The sequence below is a fragment of the Cetorhinus maximus genome, chromosome 19, assembly GCF_964194155.1.
Source record: "Cetorhinus maximus chromosome 19, sCetMax3.hap1.1, whole genome shotgun sequence".
In the NCBI taxonomy this organism is placed as follows: Eukaryota; Metazoa; Chordata; class Chondrichthyes; order Lamniformes; family Cetorhinidae; genus Cetorhinus; species Cetorhinus maximus.
The window spans coordinates 96,668,014-96,686,451 of NC_135897.1; the positions used below are offsets into that span (position 1 = coordinate 96,668,014).

Here is an 18,438-nt window from a genome sequence, read left to right on the forward strand (position 1 = left end):
GCATCTCAGAGTTCTCCAATCTCTCACCATTTAGATAATAAGCGTCTTTTTTATTCTTCCTGCCGAAATGGACAATTTCACATTTCCTCACATTAAACTCCATTTGCCAGATCTTTGCCCACTCACTTAACCTTTAACCTACTGGTGTGTCCCACTGTGGCCTCCTCATGTCCTAACCTGTTTTAGTGATGCTGTTTGAGGGATAAGTATTGACCAAGATACCAGGGAGAACTAATCAAAAAGCAAATAAAATACTGCGGATGCTGGGAACCTAAAATAAAAACAGAAAATGCTGGAAATACTGAGCAGCTCAGGCAGCTTGTGTGGAGACAGAGGCAGAGTTAATATTTCAGGATGATGACCTTTCAGTAGAACTGGGGAAAGTTAGAAATGTAATAGGATTTGAGAAAGGGCTGGGTGGGAAAAGGACAAAGGAAGGTCTGTGATAGGGTTGAAGACAGGAGGGATTGCAAAGCAGAAGTGTTGGTCTTCCAGGGCCAAAGTGAATGGTGATGGGGAAAGAAAGAAACAGAAGATATTCAGGAGCTGGTAAGAAAAATAAGAGAAAAACATCCAAAGAAAAGGGAACAATATGGAGGGATAGAGCTCATGGTGTGAAATTGTTGAACTCAGTGTGGAGTCCTGAAGGCTGTAAAGAGCCTAACTGAAAGATGAGGTGCTGCTTCTCAAACTTTTATTGAGCTTCACTGGAACAGTGCAACAGACCGAGGACAGAGATGTCAGTGTGAGAGCAAGCTGGAGAATTGAAATGACAGGTCACCGGAAGCTTGCGAACTGAATGGAGATGATGTGCAAAGTGGTCACCCAATCTGCGTTTGGTCTTGCTGAACATTGTGATCACTGAATACTGCAGACGCAATTGAAATAACTACCCTGCTCTTCTCCCAATAGTGGGCATGGGATCTTTTACATCCACCTGAAATTTTAATGTCTTATCTGAAAAGTATACTCAACAACAGTGCAGTGCTCCCTCATTAGTTCCCCTCCAACGGTGCAGTGCACTCTCAGTACTGATCCTCTGAAGGTTCAGTATTGCCCCTCCAATGATGCAGCATTCCCTCAGTACTGACCCTCCTAAAGTGTGGTGCTTCCTCAGTACTGACAATCCCACAGTGCAGCACTCCCTCAGTACTGAGACTCACACAGTCCAGCGCTTCCTCAGTACTGACCCTCCCACAGCGCAGCACCAGCTCAGTATTGACCCTCCCACAGTGCAACACACCCTCTGTACTGTCAGTCCCACAGTGTAGCACTCCCTCAGTACTGACCCTCTGACAGTGCAACACACCCTCAGTACTGACAGTCCCACAGTGTAGCACTCCCTCAGTACTGACCCTCTGACAGTGCAGCACTCCCTCAATACTGACCCTCTGACAGTGCAGCACTCCCTCAGTACTGACCCTCTGACAGTGCAGGACTCCCTCAATACTGACCCTCTGAAAGTGCAGCACTCCCTCAATACTGACCCTCTGAAAGTGCAGCACTCCCTCAATACTGACACTCCCTCAGTGTTGACCCTCTGACAGTGCAGCACTCCCTCAGTACGAACTCTCTGTGTATCAGCCTCGAATTTGTGCTCTAGCCTCTGAAGTGAAATTTGAGCCCAACATCTTCTGAATTGGAGATCAGGGTGACCCAGCTAACAATTGCTGATTCTGTTCCTCTCACCCTGAGTGATAATCTGGTGAATAATCGGCCCCAGCAAAAGCCAACAGGTTTTCATTCCCGGAAATCAACAGAAGATGAATACCTACCCCAAGAAGGATACTTTTTTTTTGCATTCACGGGATGTGGGCTTCGCTGGCTGGGCCAGCATTTATTGCCCCTCATTAGTTGCCCTTGAGAAGGTGGTGGTGAGCTGCCTGAGAGATGCAGAGTGTTTCTCAGCCAGCACAAACATGATGTGACCTCTTTCTGTGCCATAAACCGTCTACGATTGGATGATTTTCCCACATCTTCAAATTTAGTTGGAATGAGCAACAGAGAGAAGTCACAGCATCAAGACAACACCTGCAGCTGCTGTTGATGTAGATTAGAGGGCAGAATTTCCACGAGCAGCACATTAGAGATGGAAAGACAGATTGAATGATTAAACTGAAATTAATATTACTGACACTCACTAACAGACAGCCGGGTTTTGCTGATTCGATCACAGGATTCGTCTTTCGAGATGGGGAATTGTACCAAGGTTGCAATTTGCAAAAAAGAGGACCAGCTGAAGTTGACCCATGACCAGAGTAAGTGAGAACAGTCAGGGGGGCGGTTGGTGGTGGTAATGTCACTAGACGAGTGATCCAGATGCCCAGGCAAATCTGCTGTGGCCAAGGGTTCGAATGGCAGCTGGTGGAATTTAACTTTTTTTAAAGTTTGGAATTGTAAGCTAGTCTCAGTACAATGGTGACCATGAAACTATCATCAAATGTCATAAAAACCCATCTGAAATCTGCCATCTTAACCCGGTCTGGCCTACATGTGACTTCAGGTGCACAGAAATGTGGTTGACACTGAAATGGCCGAGCCAGCCAGTCAATTCAAAGGGCAATTAGGGACGGGCAACAAATGCTGGCCTTGCCAGTGATGCCCACGTCCCGTGACAGAATGAATAAAGAGTCACAGCTGCAACAGGATTGCTCCAAAGATCTTTCAATCTGACAGCACAGGTGGAGGCTGATCCCATTTCCATATGTGCCAGAAAATGACCAAAGCCTACCAGTGAGAATCCAATCATGCCCTTTGACAGTCAATGGTATTACCATTGCTGAATTCCGATCTAAATACATCCTGAAAGTCACAATTGACCAGAAACTGAACTGGACCAGCCATATAAATACTGTGGCTACAAGAGCAGGTTGGAAGCTGGGAATTCTGAGATGATTATCTCACCTCCTGACTTCCCAAATCCTGTCCACCATCTACAAGACACAAGTCAGGAGTGTGATGAAATACTCCCCACTTGCCTGGATGAGTGCAGCTCCCACAACACTCAAGAAGCTCGACACCATCCAGGACAAAGCAGCCGCTTGATTGGCAACCCATCCACAAACATTCACTCCCTCCACCACCGGTGCACAGTAGCAGCAGTGTGTACCATCTACAAGATGCACTGCAGCAACTCACCAAGTCTCCTTCGACAGCACCTTCCAAACCCACGACCACTACCATCTAGAAAAGACAAGGGCAGCAGACACATGGGAACACCACCACCTGCAAGTTCCTCTTCAAGCCACACACCAATCTGATGTGGAACTATATCATCGTTCCTTCACTGACGCTGGGTCAAAGCCCTGGAACTCCCTCCCTAACAGCACTGTGGGTGTACCTACACCACATAGACTGCAGTGGTTCAAGATGATGGCTCACCACCACCTTCTCAAGGGCAACTAGGGATGGACAATAAATGCTGGCCCAGCCAGTGAAGCCCACATCCCATGGAAGAATTTTTAAAATTACCATGCAAATGGTGCACACCTTGCCGTCATGTATCCTATAACCAGCAGAGCGGGAGGCAGGCTGTTTGGGACTGCTCGAGAGAAAGTCAGGGTGTAGAAAGGCATTTGACCAGGCCCGGGTGGGGTTTAAATGACCTCCTAGCCACCACTGCAAAATCTCAATCCTGTAACACAGGTTTGTTCGAGTGGCAGTGACGCCCATCGCACAGTGCGCCCTTATCTTTGTCGAGGTATTCAGCAGTGAATCACCTTCAGTGGTAAATTCCAGAAATAGCAAATGTCAACGCGGGTGTGGAATGTGGGCCTTCTCACTAATCCCGTGACTCTGTGGACTCCAGGTTCCCCCTAATATCTGGTGAAATGGGATGTCCCCCCTTCCACCCAGTAGCACCTATTGGAAAGGGCACACGTGGGGATATTGAACAAGGAGCTACAGCAGGTTCACTGCCACCTTACACCCGCTTTAATCACCCACTTAACATTCCATTATGCCCACCCCACTCCAGACAAGCTGTGGACACTCAAATGAAGAATGATGATAAGCAGGAGATACCAGAGGACACAGGATGTGGTGAGCATGAGAGAGGCTGAAATGTTACTGTGGAAACAATCTACGACATTTCTCTCATTTTGTTAGCAAAATGGTTACAATTTTCTGTTCAGTAAAATTTTTTACTGACCACAGAGGCAACTGCTTATCAGTAAGTTGAAGGGTTATGACGAGAATTGTAACGAGCACAGTAAAGCTGAGGCATTGACTCACTCCAGAAAACACTGCTGTGATAAATAGCCAGCACGCTTCCTACTCAAACAGAGCAGAATTGTTTCTGTTACCACTCCTGGTTACCTGGAGACCACACACATCAGGGTAAAGACAGAAAAGATTTTAGCAATCACCACTCACTGAGTGAAGAGGCCACTCAGATTATTAAACGCTTGAAAACACAGTAGGAGGTAAATGTCCTAATAAAATGTTTAATTAGCTGAACCATAGCCAGAATAATCTAGCAACATTTTAAAGTGGCATCTTTAAAACACTGAACACACAGTAAAATTCTCTCTTCAAATATTTGATCAGTTTAATCAAGTAATTTCCAACCATTACCAGACTTACTCCGTCATTCATCCTACAATCAGGCGCAATATTAATTTCCGACCACACAGTAAATTAACACCTCAGCGCTCAGAAGGTTTACTTTGTATCTAACCCCGTGCCGTACCTGTCCTGGGAAGGTTTGATGGGGACGGTGTAGAGGGAGCTTTACTCTGTATCTAACCCCGTGCTGTACCTGTCCTGGGAGTGTTTGATGGGGACAGTGTAGAGGGAGCTTTACTCTGTATCTAACCCCGTGCTGTACCTGTCCTGGGAGTGTTTGATGGGGACATTGTAGAGGGAGCTTTACTCTGTATCTAACCCCGTGCTGTACCTGTCCTGGGAGTGTTTGATGGGAACAGTGTGGAGGGAACTTTACTCTGTATCTAACCCCGTGCTGTACCTGCCCTGGAAGTGTTTGATGGGGACAGTGTAGAGGGAGCTTTACTCTGTATCTAACCCCGTGCTGTACCTGTCCTGGGAGTGTTTGATGGGGACAGTGTAGAGGGAGCTTTACTCTGTATCTAACCCCGTGCTGTACCTGTTCTGGGAGTGTTTGATGGGGACAGTGTAGAGGGAGCTTTACTCTGTATCTAACCCCATGCTGTACCTGTCCTGGGAGTGTTTGATGGGAACAGTGTGGAGGGAACTTTACTCTGTATCTAACCCCGTGCTGTACCTGCCCTGGAAGTGTTTGATGGGGACAGTGTAGAGGGAACTTTACTCTGTATCTAACCCCGTACTGTACCTGTCCTGGGAGTGTTTGATGGGGGCGGTGTAGAGGGAACTTTACTCTGTATCTAACCCCGTGCTGTACCTGCCCTGGAAGTGTTTGATGGGGACGGTGTAGAGGGAACTTTACTCTGTATCTAACCCCGTGTTGTACCTCCCCTGGGAGTGTTTGATGGGGACAGTGTCGAGGGAGTTTCAGTCTGTATCAAAGTTGTGCACCAGATGCTCAATCTGCTTCTCTACTAGTTGAGCTTTAGCCTGACACTAAGTTATTCACGAGGTTTACCTAATATGAACTGATGCAGTTCTACGTAAGAGTTGGCTCAACACCCAAAGTCAATTATCCAGGTGACCATTATCATCTCGTCTAACACATGGAACATAAGTGTTGGGAACATGTGGGTAACACCCTGGCACAATGGGCCACCTTTTGTGTTGTACAATTCTCTGACTCACTAAGAATGAGCAGGGATGAAATAGTGGAGGCTGCTGGAATCTCCAGGTCTGCTGGAGTCAACATCTTCAAGCAAAGCTATGTGAAAAATGGCCATGAACCCCTGTATCCAATTTCAGCATGTTTCCCATAGTGCCACTGAAATCCATTGGAAAGATGTTTTTAGGGAAAGGGAATGTTCTTGTCTCCTGGATTAGGTGCTGCAATCATTCACCCACACTCCTCTTTAATGAACCTGCTCCCTGGGTTGCTTCCAGCTCAGAGTTGTGAAGCTGATTGCTCATCAAACCCTCTACCTCAGCCGAATCCTATTTGACTCTTGAAGAGATAGTTATTGACGTTTGGGGAAGGTGTCCTGGAGAACTCCCTGATCATATCTGATGCCTGCATGGTTTCAATTAAAGACAATGAATTAATGTCAGTGCATCGTGTCTGATCACACAAAGGCATTTGTTACCTGATTAGATACCGACCTTCACCAATGGACTAAACAGCTATGATGACACATTCCTTACCTGTCGAGGGCGAGGCTGATAAGGTGAGCTGCTCTCCAGATCGGCTAAGATGCTGGTCAATGAGTCAATCTCTGCATCCAGACTGGATCGCCTTTCATCCAGGCTCTTCTTACCTGTCTGAGAATGGGAGATCACCAATCAGCTTGTGATCAACAACTTTCCTGATTCGTATGAACATACGAACACAGAGCAGGAGTAGGCCATTCAGCCCCTCAAGCCTGCTCTGCCATTTCATAAGGTCATGGCTGATCTGATAATAACCTCAAATCTGCATCCTGCCTACCCCTGATAACCTATCACCCCTTGCTTACCAAGAATCTATCCACCTCTGCCTTCAAAATATTCAAAGACGCTGTTTGCACCACCTTTTCAGGGAGAGAGTTCCAAAGACTCACGAGAGAAAAAATTTCACCTCCACTCTGTTTTAAATGGGCGACCCCTTATGTTTAAACAGCGACCCCTAGTTCTAGATTTTCCCACAAGAGGAAACATCCTCTCCACATCCACCCTGTCAAGACCCCTCAGGATCTTACATGTTTCAATCAAGTCTTCTCTTACTCTTCTAAACTCCAGTAGATACAAGCCTAACCTGTCCAACCTTTCCTCATAAGGCAACCCGCTCATTCCTGGTATTAGTCTGGTAAACCTTCTCTGAACTGCTTCTAGTGCATTTACATCCTTCCTTAAATAAGGAGACCATTATTGTACACAGTACTCCAGATGTGGTCTCACCAATGCCCTATACAGCTGAAGCATAAGCTCCCTACTCTTGTATTCAATTCCCCTCATAATAAATGATAACATTCTATTAGCTTTCCTAATTACTTGCTGTACCCACATACTAACCTTTTGTGATTCATGCACTAGGACACCCAGATCCCTCTGCATTTTAGAGCTCTGCAATCTCTCACCAGTTGATAATATGCTTCTCTTTTATTCTTCCTGCCAAAAAGGGCAATTTCACATTTTCCCACATTATACTCCATTTGCCAGATCTTTGCCCACTCACTTAACCTATCTACGATTTTTTAGCCTCCTTATGTCCCCTTCCCAACTTACTTTCCTACCTATGTCATCAGCAAATTTAGCAGCCATCCTTTCATCCAAGTCATTGATATAAATTGTAAACAGTGGAGGTCCCAGCACTGATCCCAGTGGCACACTACTCATTATCTCTTGCCAACATGAAAAAGGCCCACTTATGCCTACTCTCTGCTTCCTGTTAGCCAGCCAATCTTCTATCCATGCCAATATGTTACCCTCTATACCATGAGCTTTTACTTTCTGCAACAAGCTTTGATGTGGCACTTTACCAAATGCCTTCTGGAAATCTAAGTACAGTACATCCACCGGTTCCCCTTCATCCACAGCACATGTTTCTTCCTCAAAGAGCTCCAGTGAGTTGGTTAAACATGATTTCCCTTTCGCGAAACCATGTTGACTGCCTGCTTACCTTGAACTTATCCAAGTGCCCTGCTATAGCTTCATTAATAATAGCTCATAACATTTTCCCTATGACAGATGTTAGACTAACTGGCCTGTACTTTCCCATTTTCTGTCTCCCCTTTTGAACAATGGAGTTACATTTGCTATCTTCCAATCTACTGGGACATTCCCCAAATCTAGGGAGTTTAGGAAAATTAAGATCAACGCATCAACTATCTCACTAAGACTACCTCTTTTAAGTCCCTAGGATGAAATCCATCAGGACCTGGGCACTTGTCAGCCCACAGCTCCATCAATTTATTCAGTACCACTTCTCTGCTGATTGTAATTGTCCTGAGTTCCTCCCTTCCGTCTCCTGATTTATAGCTGGTTCTGGGATGTTACTTGTATCCTCTATAGAGAAGGTTGATGCAAAATATCTGTTCAATTCATCTGCCATTTCCTTGTTTTTCATTAACAATTCTGCAGACTCACTTTCTATAGGATCAACACTCACTTTGTTAACTTTTCTTTTTTAAATAATTATAGAAACTCTTACTCTCTGTCTTTATATTTCTGGCTAGCTTTCTCTCACGCTCTAATTTTTCCTTCCTTATTAATCTTTTAGTCATTCTTTGCTGTTCCTTATCTTCTGTCCAATCTTCTGGCCTTCCCCCTACGTTTGCATAATAATATACTTTTTAACTTTGATACGATCTTTGACCTTTCTAGTTAGCCACAGATTCTTTGTCCGTCCCTTAAACTTTTTCTCACTCGTTGGAATGTATCTATTCTGTGTATTCTGAAATGTCCCCTTAAATGTCAGCCACTGCATCTCGATTGACCTATCCTTAACCTCATTTGCCAATTCACTTTAGCTAGCTCTGCTTTCATGCCCTCACAATTGCCCTTATTTAGGTTTAAAAACATAGGCCATAATTTTACATTCAGCGGGCGGGCGCCCAACACACCCGAGCGTAATATGATGCGCGATGACTTCGGGTGTGCGTCCTGACATCATCGCACGATATTTTGTTCAGTGGGCGCGTGCCGGAGTCGCTGCCGATGATTGAATGGGCCTATTAAGGCCATTGACAAGCTATTTAAAATCAAATTAACGCTGCCCGACCAACCTTACAGTGGACAGGCAGGCGAAAAGGCCAAGCGGCCGTTACATACTTTAGGAAACCTCATCCACGAATGGGATGAGGTTTCCTAAAGCAAATAAACATTAACAGAAAACTTTATATTTGAATTAAAAACATCTCCCGGCTCCATGTGAAAGAGTCACATGAGGGGGACATGTTTTTAAAATCTTTTACTGTCTTTAATAATTTTTTTTAAAAAGCGTTTCAATCTCGCTTTTTCACACGCATGTGCAAGCTGCTCCCCAGGCCCACTCTCCCTCCTCGCCCCGCTCGCACAGGTAGCGCTCAGCACTGCCACTCGCCATCCTTGCAGGACAGGCCTTAATCGGCCCACCCGCATGAAATCGTGGAGTGGAGCCAATCGAAGGCGGCGGTCAGCTTCCCAAACACCCCCCCGCCCACTCCCGCTGAGCCTGCCTGATGAGGGAAAAATTCTGGCCATAGTCTCAGACCCACTCCTCTCTCCCTCAAACTGAATGTAAAATTCACTCATATTATGGTTGTTGCTACCTAGGGACACCTTCACTATGAGATCATTAATTAATCCCATCTTGTTGCACAATACCAGGTCTAGTTTAGCCTACTGGTTCCAGAATGTGCTGTTCTAAGAAACTATCCCCAAAATATTCTATGAACTCCTCGTCTAGGCTACCTTTGCCCATCTGACTTTTTTCCAGTCTATATGTAAATTAAAATCTCCCACAATTATCACTGTGCCTTTCTGAAAAGCTCCCATTTTCTCTTCCTTTATGCTTCATCTTACCATGTGGTTACTGTTAGGGGGCCTGTTCACGACTCCCACAAGTGACTTCTTACCGTTACCATTTCTCATCTCTACCCAAACCATTTCCACATCCTGGTTTCCTGAACTTAGGTCATCCCTCTCTATTGTGCTAATACCATTATTAACAGAGTCACCCCTCCACCTTTCCCTCACTTCCTGTCCTTCCTAAATGTCCTGTACCCTTTAACATTCAGGACCCAATTCATGTCCTCCTGCAGCCATGTCTCTGTAATGGCTCTCAAATCGTAATTATTTATTTCTATGTGCACTCTCAGTTCATCTGTTTTGCTTCGAATGCTTTTGTGCATTCAGATACAGAGCCTTCAGTTTTATCCTTTTATTCTTTTTATAACCTCTTGTCTTATCTGTTGATATCCCTTGATGCCCTTATCCAACAAAATATAATCATTCCCAGTCAAAGCTCCCATTGATGATCCCCGGCATCCACAGCTTTTTGTGGGGGAGACACTCCCCTTATCTGAAGAAGTGCTTCCTAATTTTACTCCTGAATGTCTAACTCTAACTGAAAGGACACATCAAATCTCTTTCATCATCCTCAGGACAGTGGACATGAGCTGCATTGAGTTGAAAGGGAGGAGACAGGAAGACGCAATATATCTTCCATAAAACATGGTCTCCTCTGTATTGACCCCACAACCCACCTGTTGTTTCCTAGCAGCAGAAGAGTCTCCCAGAGTGCTCAGTCTAGATCCAATTTCTCCTATATTGCTGTCAGTTGTCTACAGGACCCAATGGCTCCTCATGTACACCTACCTGGTTTCTCTTTGCTAATTAGACTCTGGGGACATGAAGAGCCAACCACCTTTAGGATTGCTGGGATCCCTTTCTTTTACACTTTCACAGGATCTGGAGCAGCTGGCTGGACCCAGCATTTATTGCCCATCCCTAATTGACCTTGAGAAGGTGGTGGTGAGCTGCCCTCTTGAACCGCTGCAGTCCATGTGGTGTAGGTACACCCACAGTGCTGTTAGGGAGGGAGTTCCAGGATTTTGACCCAGTGACAGTGAAGGAACGGCGATATATTTCCAAGTCAGGATGGTGAGTGACTTGGAGGGGAACTTGCAGGTGGTGGTGTTCCCATCTATCTGCTGCCCTTGCCCTTTTAAGTGGTAGAGGCCATGGGTTTGGAAGGTGCTGTTGAAGGAGCCTTGGTGAATCTCTGCAGTGCATCTTGTAGATGGTACACACTGTGCGTCGGTGGTGGAGGGAGTGAATGTTTGTGGATGGGGTGCCAATCAAGCGGCTGCTTTGTTCTGGATGGTGTCAAGCTTCTTGAGTGTTCTGGGAGCTGCACTCATCCAGGCAAGTGGGGGGTATTCGATCACACTCCTGACGATGGTGGACAGGCTTTAGGGAGTCAGGAGGTGAGTTACTCACTGCAGAATTCCCAGCTTCTGACTTGTTATTGTCGCCACAGTATTTATATGATTGGTCCAGTTCAGTTTCTGGTCAATGGATGTTGATAGTGGGGGATTCAGTCGTTGGATGTCTAGGGACAATGGGTAGATTCTCTCTCACTGGAGGTGGTCATTGCCTGGCATTTGTGTGGCGTGAATATTACTTGCCACTTGTTAGCGCAAGCCTGGATATTGTCCAGGTCTTGCTACATTTGGACATGGACTGCTTCAGTATTTGAGGAGTTGTGAATGATGCTGAACGTTGTGCAATCATCAGTGAACGTCCCCACTTCTGACCTTATGATGGAAGGAAGGTCATTGATGAAGCAGCTGAAGATGGTTGAGCTGAGGACACTACCCTGAGGAACTCCTGCAGTGATGTCCTGGAGCTGAGATGACTGACCTCCAACAACCACAACCATCTTCCTTTGTGCTGGGTATGACTCCAGCCAGCAGAGAGATTTTCCCCTGATTCCCATTGATTCCAGGTTTGTTAGGGTTCCTTCAGGCCACACTCGGTCAAATGCTGTCTTGCTGTCAGGGGCAGTCGCTCTCACCTCACTTGGGGTGTTCAGCTCTTTGGTCCATGTTTAGGCCAAGGCTATAATGAGGCGAGAAGCTGAGTGACCCTCATGGTTGGCGGATGGGTGAATCTGCCAAGTGGACTTTGTATTTTTGATGAAACCTCATCCAAGTGCGGGATGAGATTTCTGTTATTGAATGAAAGAAAAATTAAAAATCTACGGACAGAATTTCTAACATGTATGTGTTCAGGCAACTGATTTGGGTGCTTGGATGTTTTTTTGTGATTTTAAAATCTTTATTTAATTGTTTGAAGTCTTCAGCTCCCTGAGGCAGCTCTCTACCCGCAGGGAACTTTCATTCAGCGCTGGTCGGTGCCCACGCTTACGCCAGCGCACGCCCTCCTCCCACCCCCCACCCCGGCAGTGTGAGCTTCTCAGCACACGCTTCACGCTGGCTGGCCGTTAACTGGCCACCCATCATGAAATCGCGGTCTGGGACTGACCGCGGTCGGCGCTCTGTTACCCAGCCGATTGCGCCCGCACGCCCACTTAAAAATCCTGCTCCCCTGTGTTTTGTGCGCACAATATAGCGGTACATCGAAAAGCAATCCTCCTGGACAATGCTCATGAGTTACCCAGGCACATGTACACCCTATAATTCTGAGCACTGAGATATAATTCGCTTCCCTGATCTGGTTACAAGCAGTTAACTCCCCAGCTGGATCTGTGAACATACTAAATCTCGAAATAATGTTTCCTCCTTATACCAATTTTTAGGCAATTTTTAAAAGGGCAGCTTAAAGATGTTAATAAATAAGGGAACTGAAAGCTGAACTGGCCCAGGTTGTGTGCGGTGTGGGGGGAGGGGCACGTCACCCGATGCAGTGAACTGGCACGATCATCAACCACAGCAAATAAGAACGTGATACAAAACTTAAAATAAACCCAAGCAACACAAGGCACAAGACATAAAAGTGCTGCAATGCTTCAGTTGACGTTCTTTCTGGGTCTTCGTAAACACAAAGACACACACGTCCATCCCTCTTCTCCTTGCACAATTCAAAGGACTCCACTAATAAATCAATTAAGAGTGATCCGTGAAAAAGGTTATATCATAAATTATGAAAAGTGAGAGGGAGAGTGGGATTAGACTGGGTGGGATATTAAAGGGTGTGGGGAGTGAGGGGGAGAGTGGGATTAGACTGGGTGGGATATTAAAGGATGCGGGGAGTGAGGGGGAGAATGAGATTAGACTGGGTGGGATATTAAAGGGTGCGGGGAGTGAGGGGGAGAGTGGGATTAGACTGGGTGGGATATTAAAGGGTGTGGGGAGTGAGGGGGAGAGTGGGATCAGACTGGGTGGGATATTAAAGGGTATGGGGAGTGAGGGGGAGAGTGGGATTAGACTGGGTGGGATATTAAAGGGTGTGGGGAGTGAGGGGGAGAGTGGGATTAGACTGGGTGGGATATTAAAGGATGCGGGGAGTGAGGGGGAGAATGAGATTAGACTGGGTGGGATATTAAAGGGTGCGGGGAGTGAGGGGGAGAGTGGGATTAGACTGGGTGGGATATTAAAGGGTGTGGGGAGTGAGGGGGAGAGTGGGATTAGACTGGGTGGGATATTAAAGGATGCGGGGAGTGAGGGGGAGAATGAGATTAGACTGGGTGGGATATTAAAGGGTGCGGGGAGTGAGGGGGAGAGTGGGATTAGACTGGGTGGGATATTAAAGGGTGTGGGGAGTGAGGGGGAGAGTGGGATTAGACTGGGTGGGATATTAAAGGATGCGGGGAGTGAGGGGGAGAATGAGATTAGACTGGGTGGGATATTAAAGGGTGCGGGGAGTGAGGGGGAGAGTGGGATTAGACTGGGTGGGATATTAAAGGGTGTGGGGAGTGAGGGGGAGAGTGGGGTTAGACTGGGTGGAATATTAAAGGGTGTGGGGAGTGAGGGGGAGAGTGGGATTAGACTGGGTGGGATATTAAAGGGTGCGGGGAGTGAGGGGGAGAGTGGGATTAGACTGGGTGGATTTTACACACCTCCAGCGGTAGGTGTGCAGGAGAACCTGTAAAAAGCCGGTGACCCTGTCGCTGCCTCCCCACCAGCACCCGGCCTGTCTGAAATTTTATAGAGGTGGTGGGGCAGACATTGAGTGGCTCACCCACCCCTGGGCATATTGTGGCCGTTAATTAGCCGCTTAACAGCCTCTTCCTGCCCCGGCACTATTCTACCCCTGGCAGGAGGGGACCACGCTGAAAACCTGGCAGGTTTGGCTGGGTCGGCTGGTGTTGGGGAAGTGGTGGGGGGTTTAGCATGGGGGGAACGAGCCTCCTTTGCGGGACCCTTGGAGGCATCTTCCCCAAGGTCATACTTCTCCCTTTACCCTCTCCCCTCCCTTTCGAACCGCTCTTCCCTCACCAGCCTCCCCAGGGCCTCCCAGCTTGGCTCTGGAGAAATCCCAGACTTGCCTCTGTGCTACTCTTCATGGGGACTGGTTGTAGTCCCAGTCCCAGCCGGGGCCACTGCTCCTGCCTGGCACTGCTGAACCCTGCGCAGCTTCCAGACATCCGACTAGCCGGGAACACTCGAACGCGGGGCTCCCTCCCAAGATCGAGGGCTGGGCGGGGAGGTCTCGCATTAAAGCAATTAACAACTCTCCCAGTGTGAAATTGCTGCAGGACAGTCATCAGGGTTACGGACAGGCTACCCACTGACTGGTTACCTGGGTCACAGGGACTGCAGCCCCAGCATTTATTTCATAAAACTGAAATCTTAGCAGCCATTGCAGAAGATGGCATTAAGCAAATTCAAATTGTCTGGCTTCAATTCCTGCCGAATGTACTCAGAGTCTGTGCCATATGACCAGAGGAACAATTACATTGCTTTTTATTCATTTAGGGAATGTGGGCCTTGCTGGCTGGTCCAGTATTTATTGCCCATCCCTAATTGCCCTTGAGAAGGTGGTGGTGAGCTGCCTTCTTGAGCCGCTGCAGTCCATGTGGTGTAGGTACACCCACAGTGCTGTTAGGAAGGGAGTTCCAGATTTTGACCCAGCGACAGTGAAGGAACGGCCGATATATTTCCAAGTCAGGATGGTGAGTGACTTGGAGGGGAACTTCCAGGTGGTGGTGTTTCCATAGCCAGGATTTTGTGGCCCCTCCCTCGCGGCGAACAGAATGGAGATTTAAATGGTTCGCCGCATCCACCGGAGGGTGGGGGGGGGGGGGGGTGACACGCCACAGCGGGTCTGTAAAATCCTGGCCCAGGGGTCTGCTGCCCTTGCCTTCTAGGTGTAGACGTCACAGGTTTGGAAGGTTGATATATGGACACTGGTTACTCTACCAAAGAGAACACAAGCCATGGCGTTGTCGTTTCCTGGACAAATTTTTTTATATATTCATTCACGGGATGTGGGCTTCTCTGGCTGGGCCAGCATTTATTGCCCATCCCTAGTTGCCCTTGAGAAGGTGAGTGGTGAGCTGCCTTCTTGAATCGCTGCAGTCTGTGTGGTGTAGGTACACCCACAGTGCTGTTAGCACTGAAAGGAAAACTTTCAGACAGCTGTTAAAATCAGAAGTAAGACATTTTCTGAGGTGATGTGTTAAATGCTTGGAGCCTGATCAGGATTGGATAGATTTGGTGAATGGGAATGTCGATGTTGCACTCACATATGACAAGGGCATCACTGTGAATGGTAACTGAGGGACAATGTGGGACAGTACAGGAGGGAGCCATTCAGTTGGATGTAAACATCATGCCCTCATGGCAACATTTAGCTGCATAATCACAATCCTTGTGTGGCTGCTGCAGGACTAGAAAGCAGAGCTTTGTCCTGTTGCAGACTAGACTAGGGCCAGTGTCCAGTGTGAAGTGTTCCTGGCTGTGCTCCCCTGCGACACCCCAGTGAGTTTCTGGAGCATTCTGAGGTGTCAGATAAATGTCAGACAGCTTTTCTAAGTAGGTGGGTTTGTCCTGAAAAAATTCCTTGCAGCTGAGACTAATGAGGCTCAGGTAAGGTTAGTTACAAACAATTTTAAAATGTGACTGTGTGACACAGATGTTAGAGTGGACTTAGAGTGGAATGATCTTAAAAAATCTTTTTTCCCCTTTAGGCCACATCTTCATGGGAATGCAAATCAATCAACATAAAAGCTGAGTTTCTGCAGGGTGATACTTTTCAGACAAACATGTTTCTGAAAGAGCCCAAAGAAGCAACAGATTCAAAAGTAAAACTATGGGAATGTCTCTAAGGTCTGAATGATGCTGCCAGGGTGTGGGTATCTTTCTGTGACACCTCTTTTGCTGAAAATAGGTTGGTTCAACTAAAAACAGATTCCGCAATGAATTATTGATATCTGAAAGCAAAAATTTCAGACATCTTCATGATGCATGTTGATGATTTCTTATGTGAAATTTGAGAAATGTGTTATTAATAAGATGAGAGCAGAAGTTGAAGTTGGGAGTCAGGCTAAGAGGTGTTTAAATATATAAAAACAAAAAACTACTGCGGATGCTGGAAATCCAAAACAAAAACAGAATTACCTGGAAAAACTCAGCAGGTCTGGCAGCATCGGTGGAGAAGAAAAGAGTCGACGTGTCGGGTCCACACGACCCTTCAACAGAACAATCAGTTCTGTTGAAGGGTCGTGTGGACCCGACACGTCGACTCTTTTCTTCTCCACCGATGTTGCCAGACCTGCTGAGTTTTTCCAGGTAGGTGTTTAAATATAATGGTTGATATATTACATAGAGTTAGTCTGGAATTACTTTAAATCATTAATTTTATTTAAGGAGTGTTGGTCCCATCTTGGTTAATCATTCTAGCTCATCACAGAAAGATGATGTTAAATCTGAAGAAGAGACAAAACAATTGTGAAGTTTGATTGGTCAGTTGAACTGGTTGTGCACTCAGGCTAGACCAGATGCTCGTTTTGACATGTTGGAGTTAAGTACGATGATAAAACACCCTAAAGTATGGAATGATTTAAGGACAAAATAAAACAATAAAAAATAAATCTGGATAAATGCATACATTCGTTTCCACCCTTGGGTAACCCAAAGAACATGAAACTAGTTGTTGCTACTGATTTTTTAAAAATACTTTCACAGGATATGGACTTCGCTGGCTGGCCCAGCATTTATTGCCCATCCCTAATTGCCCTTGAGAAGGTGGTGGTGAGCTGCCTTCTTGAACCGCTGAAGTCCATGTGGTGTAGGTACATCCACAGTGCTGTTAGGAAGGAAGTTCCAGGATTTTGACCCAGCGACAGTGAAGGAACGGCGATATATTTCCAAGTCGGGATGGTGAGTGCCTTGGAGGGGAACTTCCAGGCGGTGGTGTTCCCATCTACCTGCTGCCCTTGTCCTTCTAGGTGGTAGTGGTTGTGGGTTTGGAAGGTGTTGATGAAGGAGCCTTGGTGAGTTTCTGCAGTGCATGTTACAGATGGTACACACTGCTGCTACTGTGAGTCAGTGGTGGGGAGGGAGTGAATGTTTAGGTGGTGGATGGGGTGCCAATCAAGGAGGCTGCTTTGTCCTGGACGGTGTCGAGCTGGTGGTTTTGTACTTGTCATTCTAGCGGAAAAGGATGTTTGTTACAGATGTCACTTAAGATGTTTATCAAATAGAATCTCATATCCACTGCCTCCAGAAGAGCCAATGTTTTGGCAGCCAGAGTACTTTGAACAACCCTTTTTATTTTCTTAGCTTTTTAGTCTATCAGAACAACCTTTTCCATTTTCACACATAAGAAACATAATGAAACCAGTTGCGCCTGAATACCCATCAGGAAGATTAGCATATGTAGCATCAAGGCAGCATTTGACCGAGTGTGGCATCAAGGAACCTGAGCCAAACTGGAGTCAATGGGAATCAGGGGGAAAACTATCCCCTGGTTGGAGTCATGCCTAGCACAAAGGAAGATGGTTGTGGTTGTTGGAGGTCAGTCACCTCAGCTCCAGGACATTACTGCAGGAGTTCCTCAGGGTAGTGTCCTCGGTCCAACCATCTTCAGCTGCTTCATTAATGACCTTCCTTCCATCATAAGGTCAGAAGTGGGGGTGTTCGCTGATGATTGCACATTGTTCAGCACCATTTGCAACTCCTCAGATACTGAAGCAGTCCGTGTCCAAACGCAGCAAGACCTGGACAATATCCAGGCTTGGGCTGACAAGTGAAAAGTAATATTCGCGCCACACAAGTGTCAGGCAATGACCATCTCCAACAAAAGAGAATCCAACCATTGCCCCTTGACATTTAATGGCATTGCCATCACTGAATCCCCCACTATCAACATCCTGGGGTTACATTGACCAGAAACTGAACTGGACTAGCCATATAAATACTGTGGCTATAATAGCAGGCCAGAGGTGACGAGTAACTCACTTCCTGACTCCCCAAAGCTTATCCACCATCTACAAGGCACAAGTCAGGAGTGTGATGGAATACTCCCCACTTGCCTGGATGAGTGCAGCTCCCAAAACTCTCAAGATGCTTGACACCATCCTGGACAAAGCAGCCCCGTTTGATTGGTGCCCCATCCAGAAACATTCACTCCCTCCACCACCGACGCACAGTAGCAGAAATGTGTACCATCTACAAGATGCACTGCATGAATTCACCAAGGCTCCTTAGACAGCACCTTCCAAACCCACAACCACTACCATCTAGAAGGACAAGGGCAGCAGATAGATGGGAACACCACCACCTGGAAGCTCTCCTCCAAGTCACTGACCATTCTGACTTGGAAATATATCGTCGTTCCTTCACTGTCGCTGGGTCAAAATCCTGGAACTCTCTCCCTAACAGCACTGTGGGTGTACCTACACCACATGGACTGCAGCGGTTCAAGAAGGCAGCTCACCACCACCTTCTCAAG

At 46.7% G+C, this 18,438-nt stretch overlaps 1 protein-coding gene across 6 annotated transcripts in view; it reads right to left on the bottom strand.

Moving 5' to 3' along the window:
• lpp (LIM domain containing preferred translocation partner in lipoma) overlaps nt 1–18,438 on the bottom strand; it is a 467,959-nt gene that overhangs the window by 148,436 nt on the left and 301,085 nt on the right. For all 6 annotated transcript variants that reach the window (XR_013579645.1, XR_013579643.1, XR_013579644.1 and 3 more), the window contains exon 5: nt 6,265–6,381. Coding sequence is in view for 1 of the 6 variants with exons in the window: in XM_078564419.1 (XP_078420545.1) it covers nt 6,265–6,381 (117 nt within the window). In the remaining 5 variants the exon portion in view is untranslated. The remainder of the gene's footprint in view (nt 1–6,264; nt 6,382–18,438) is intronic.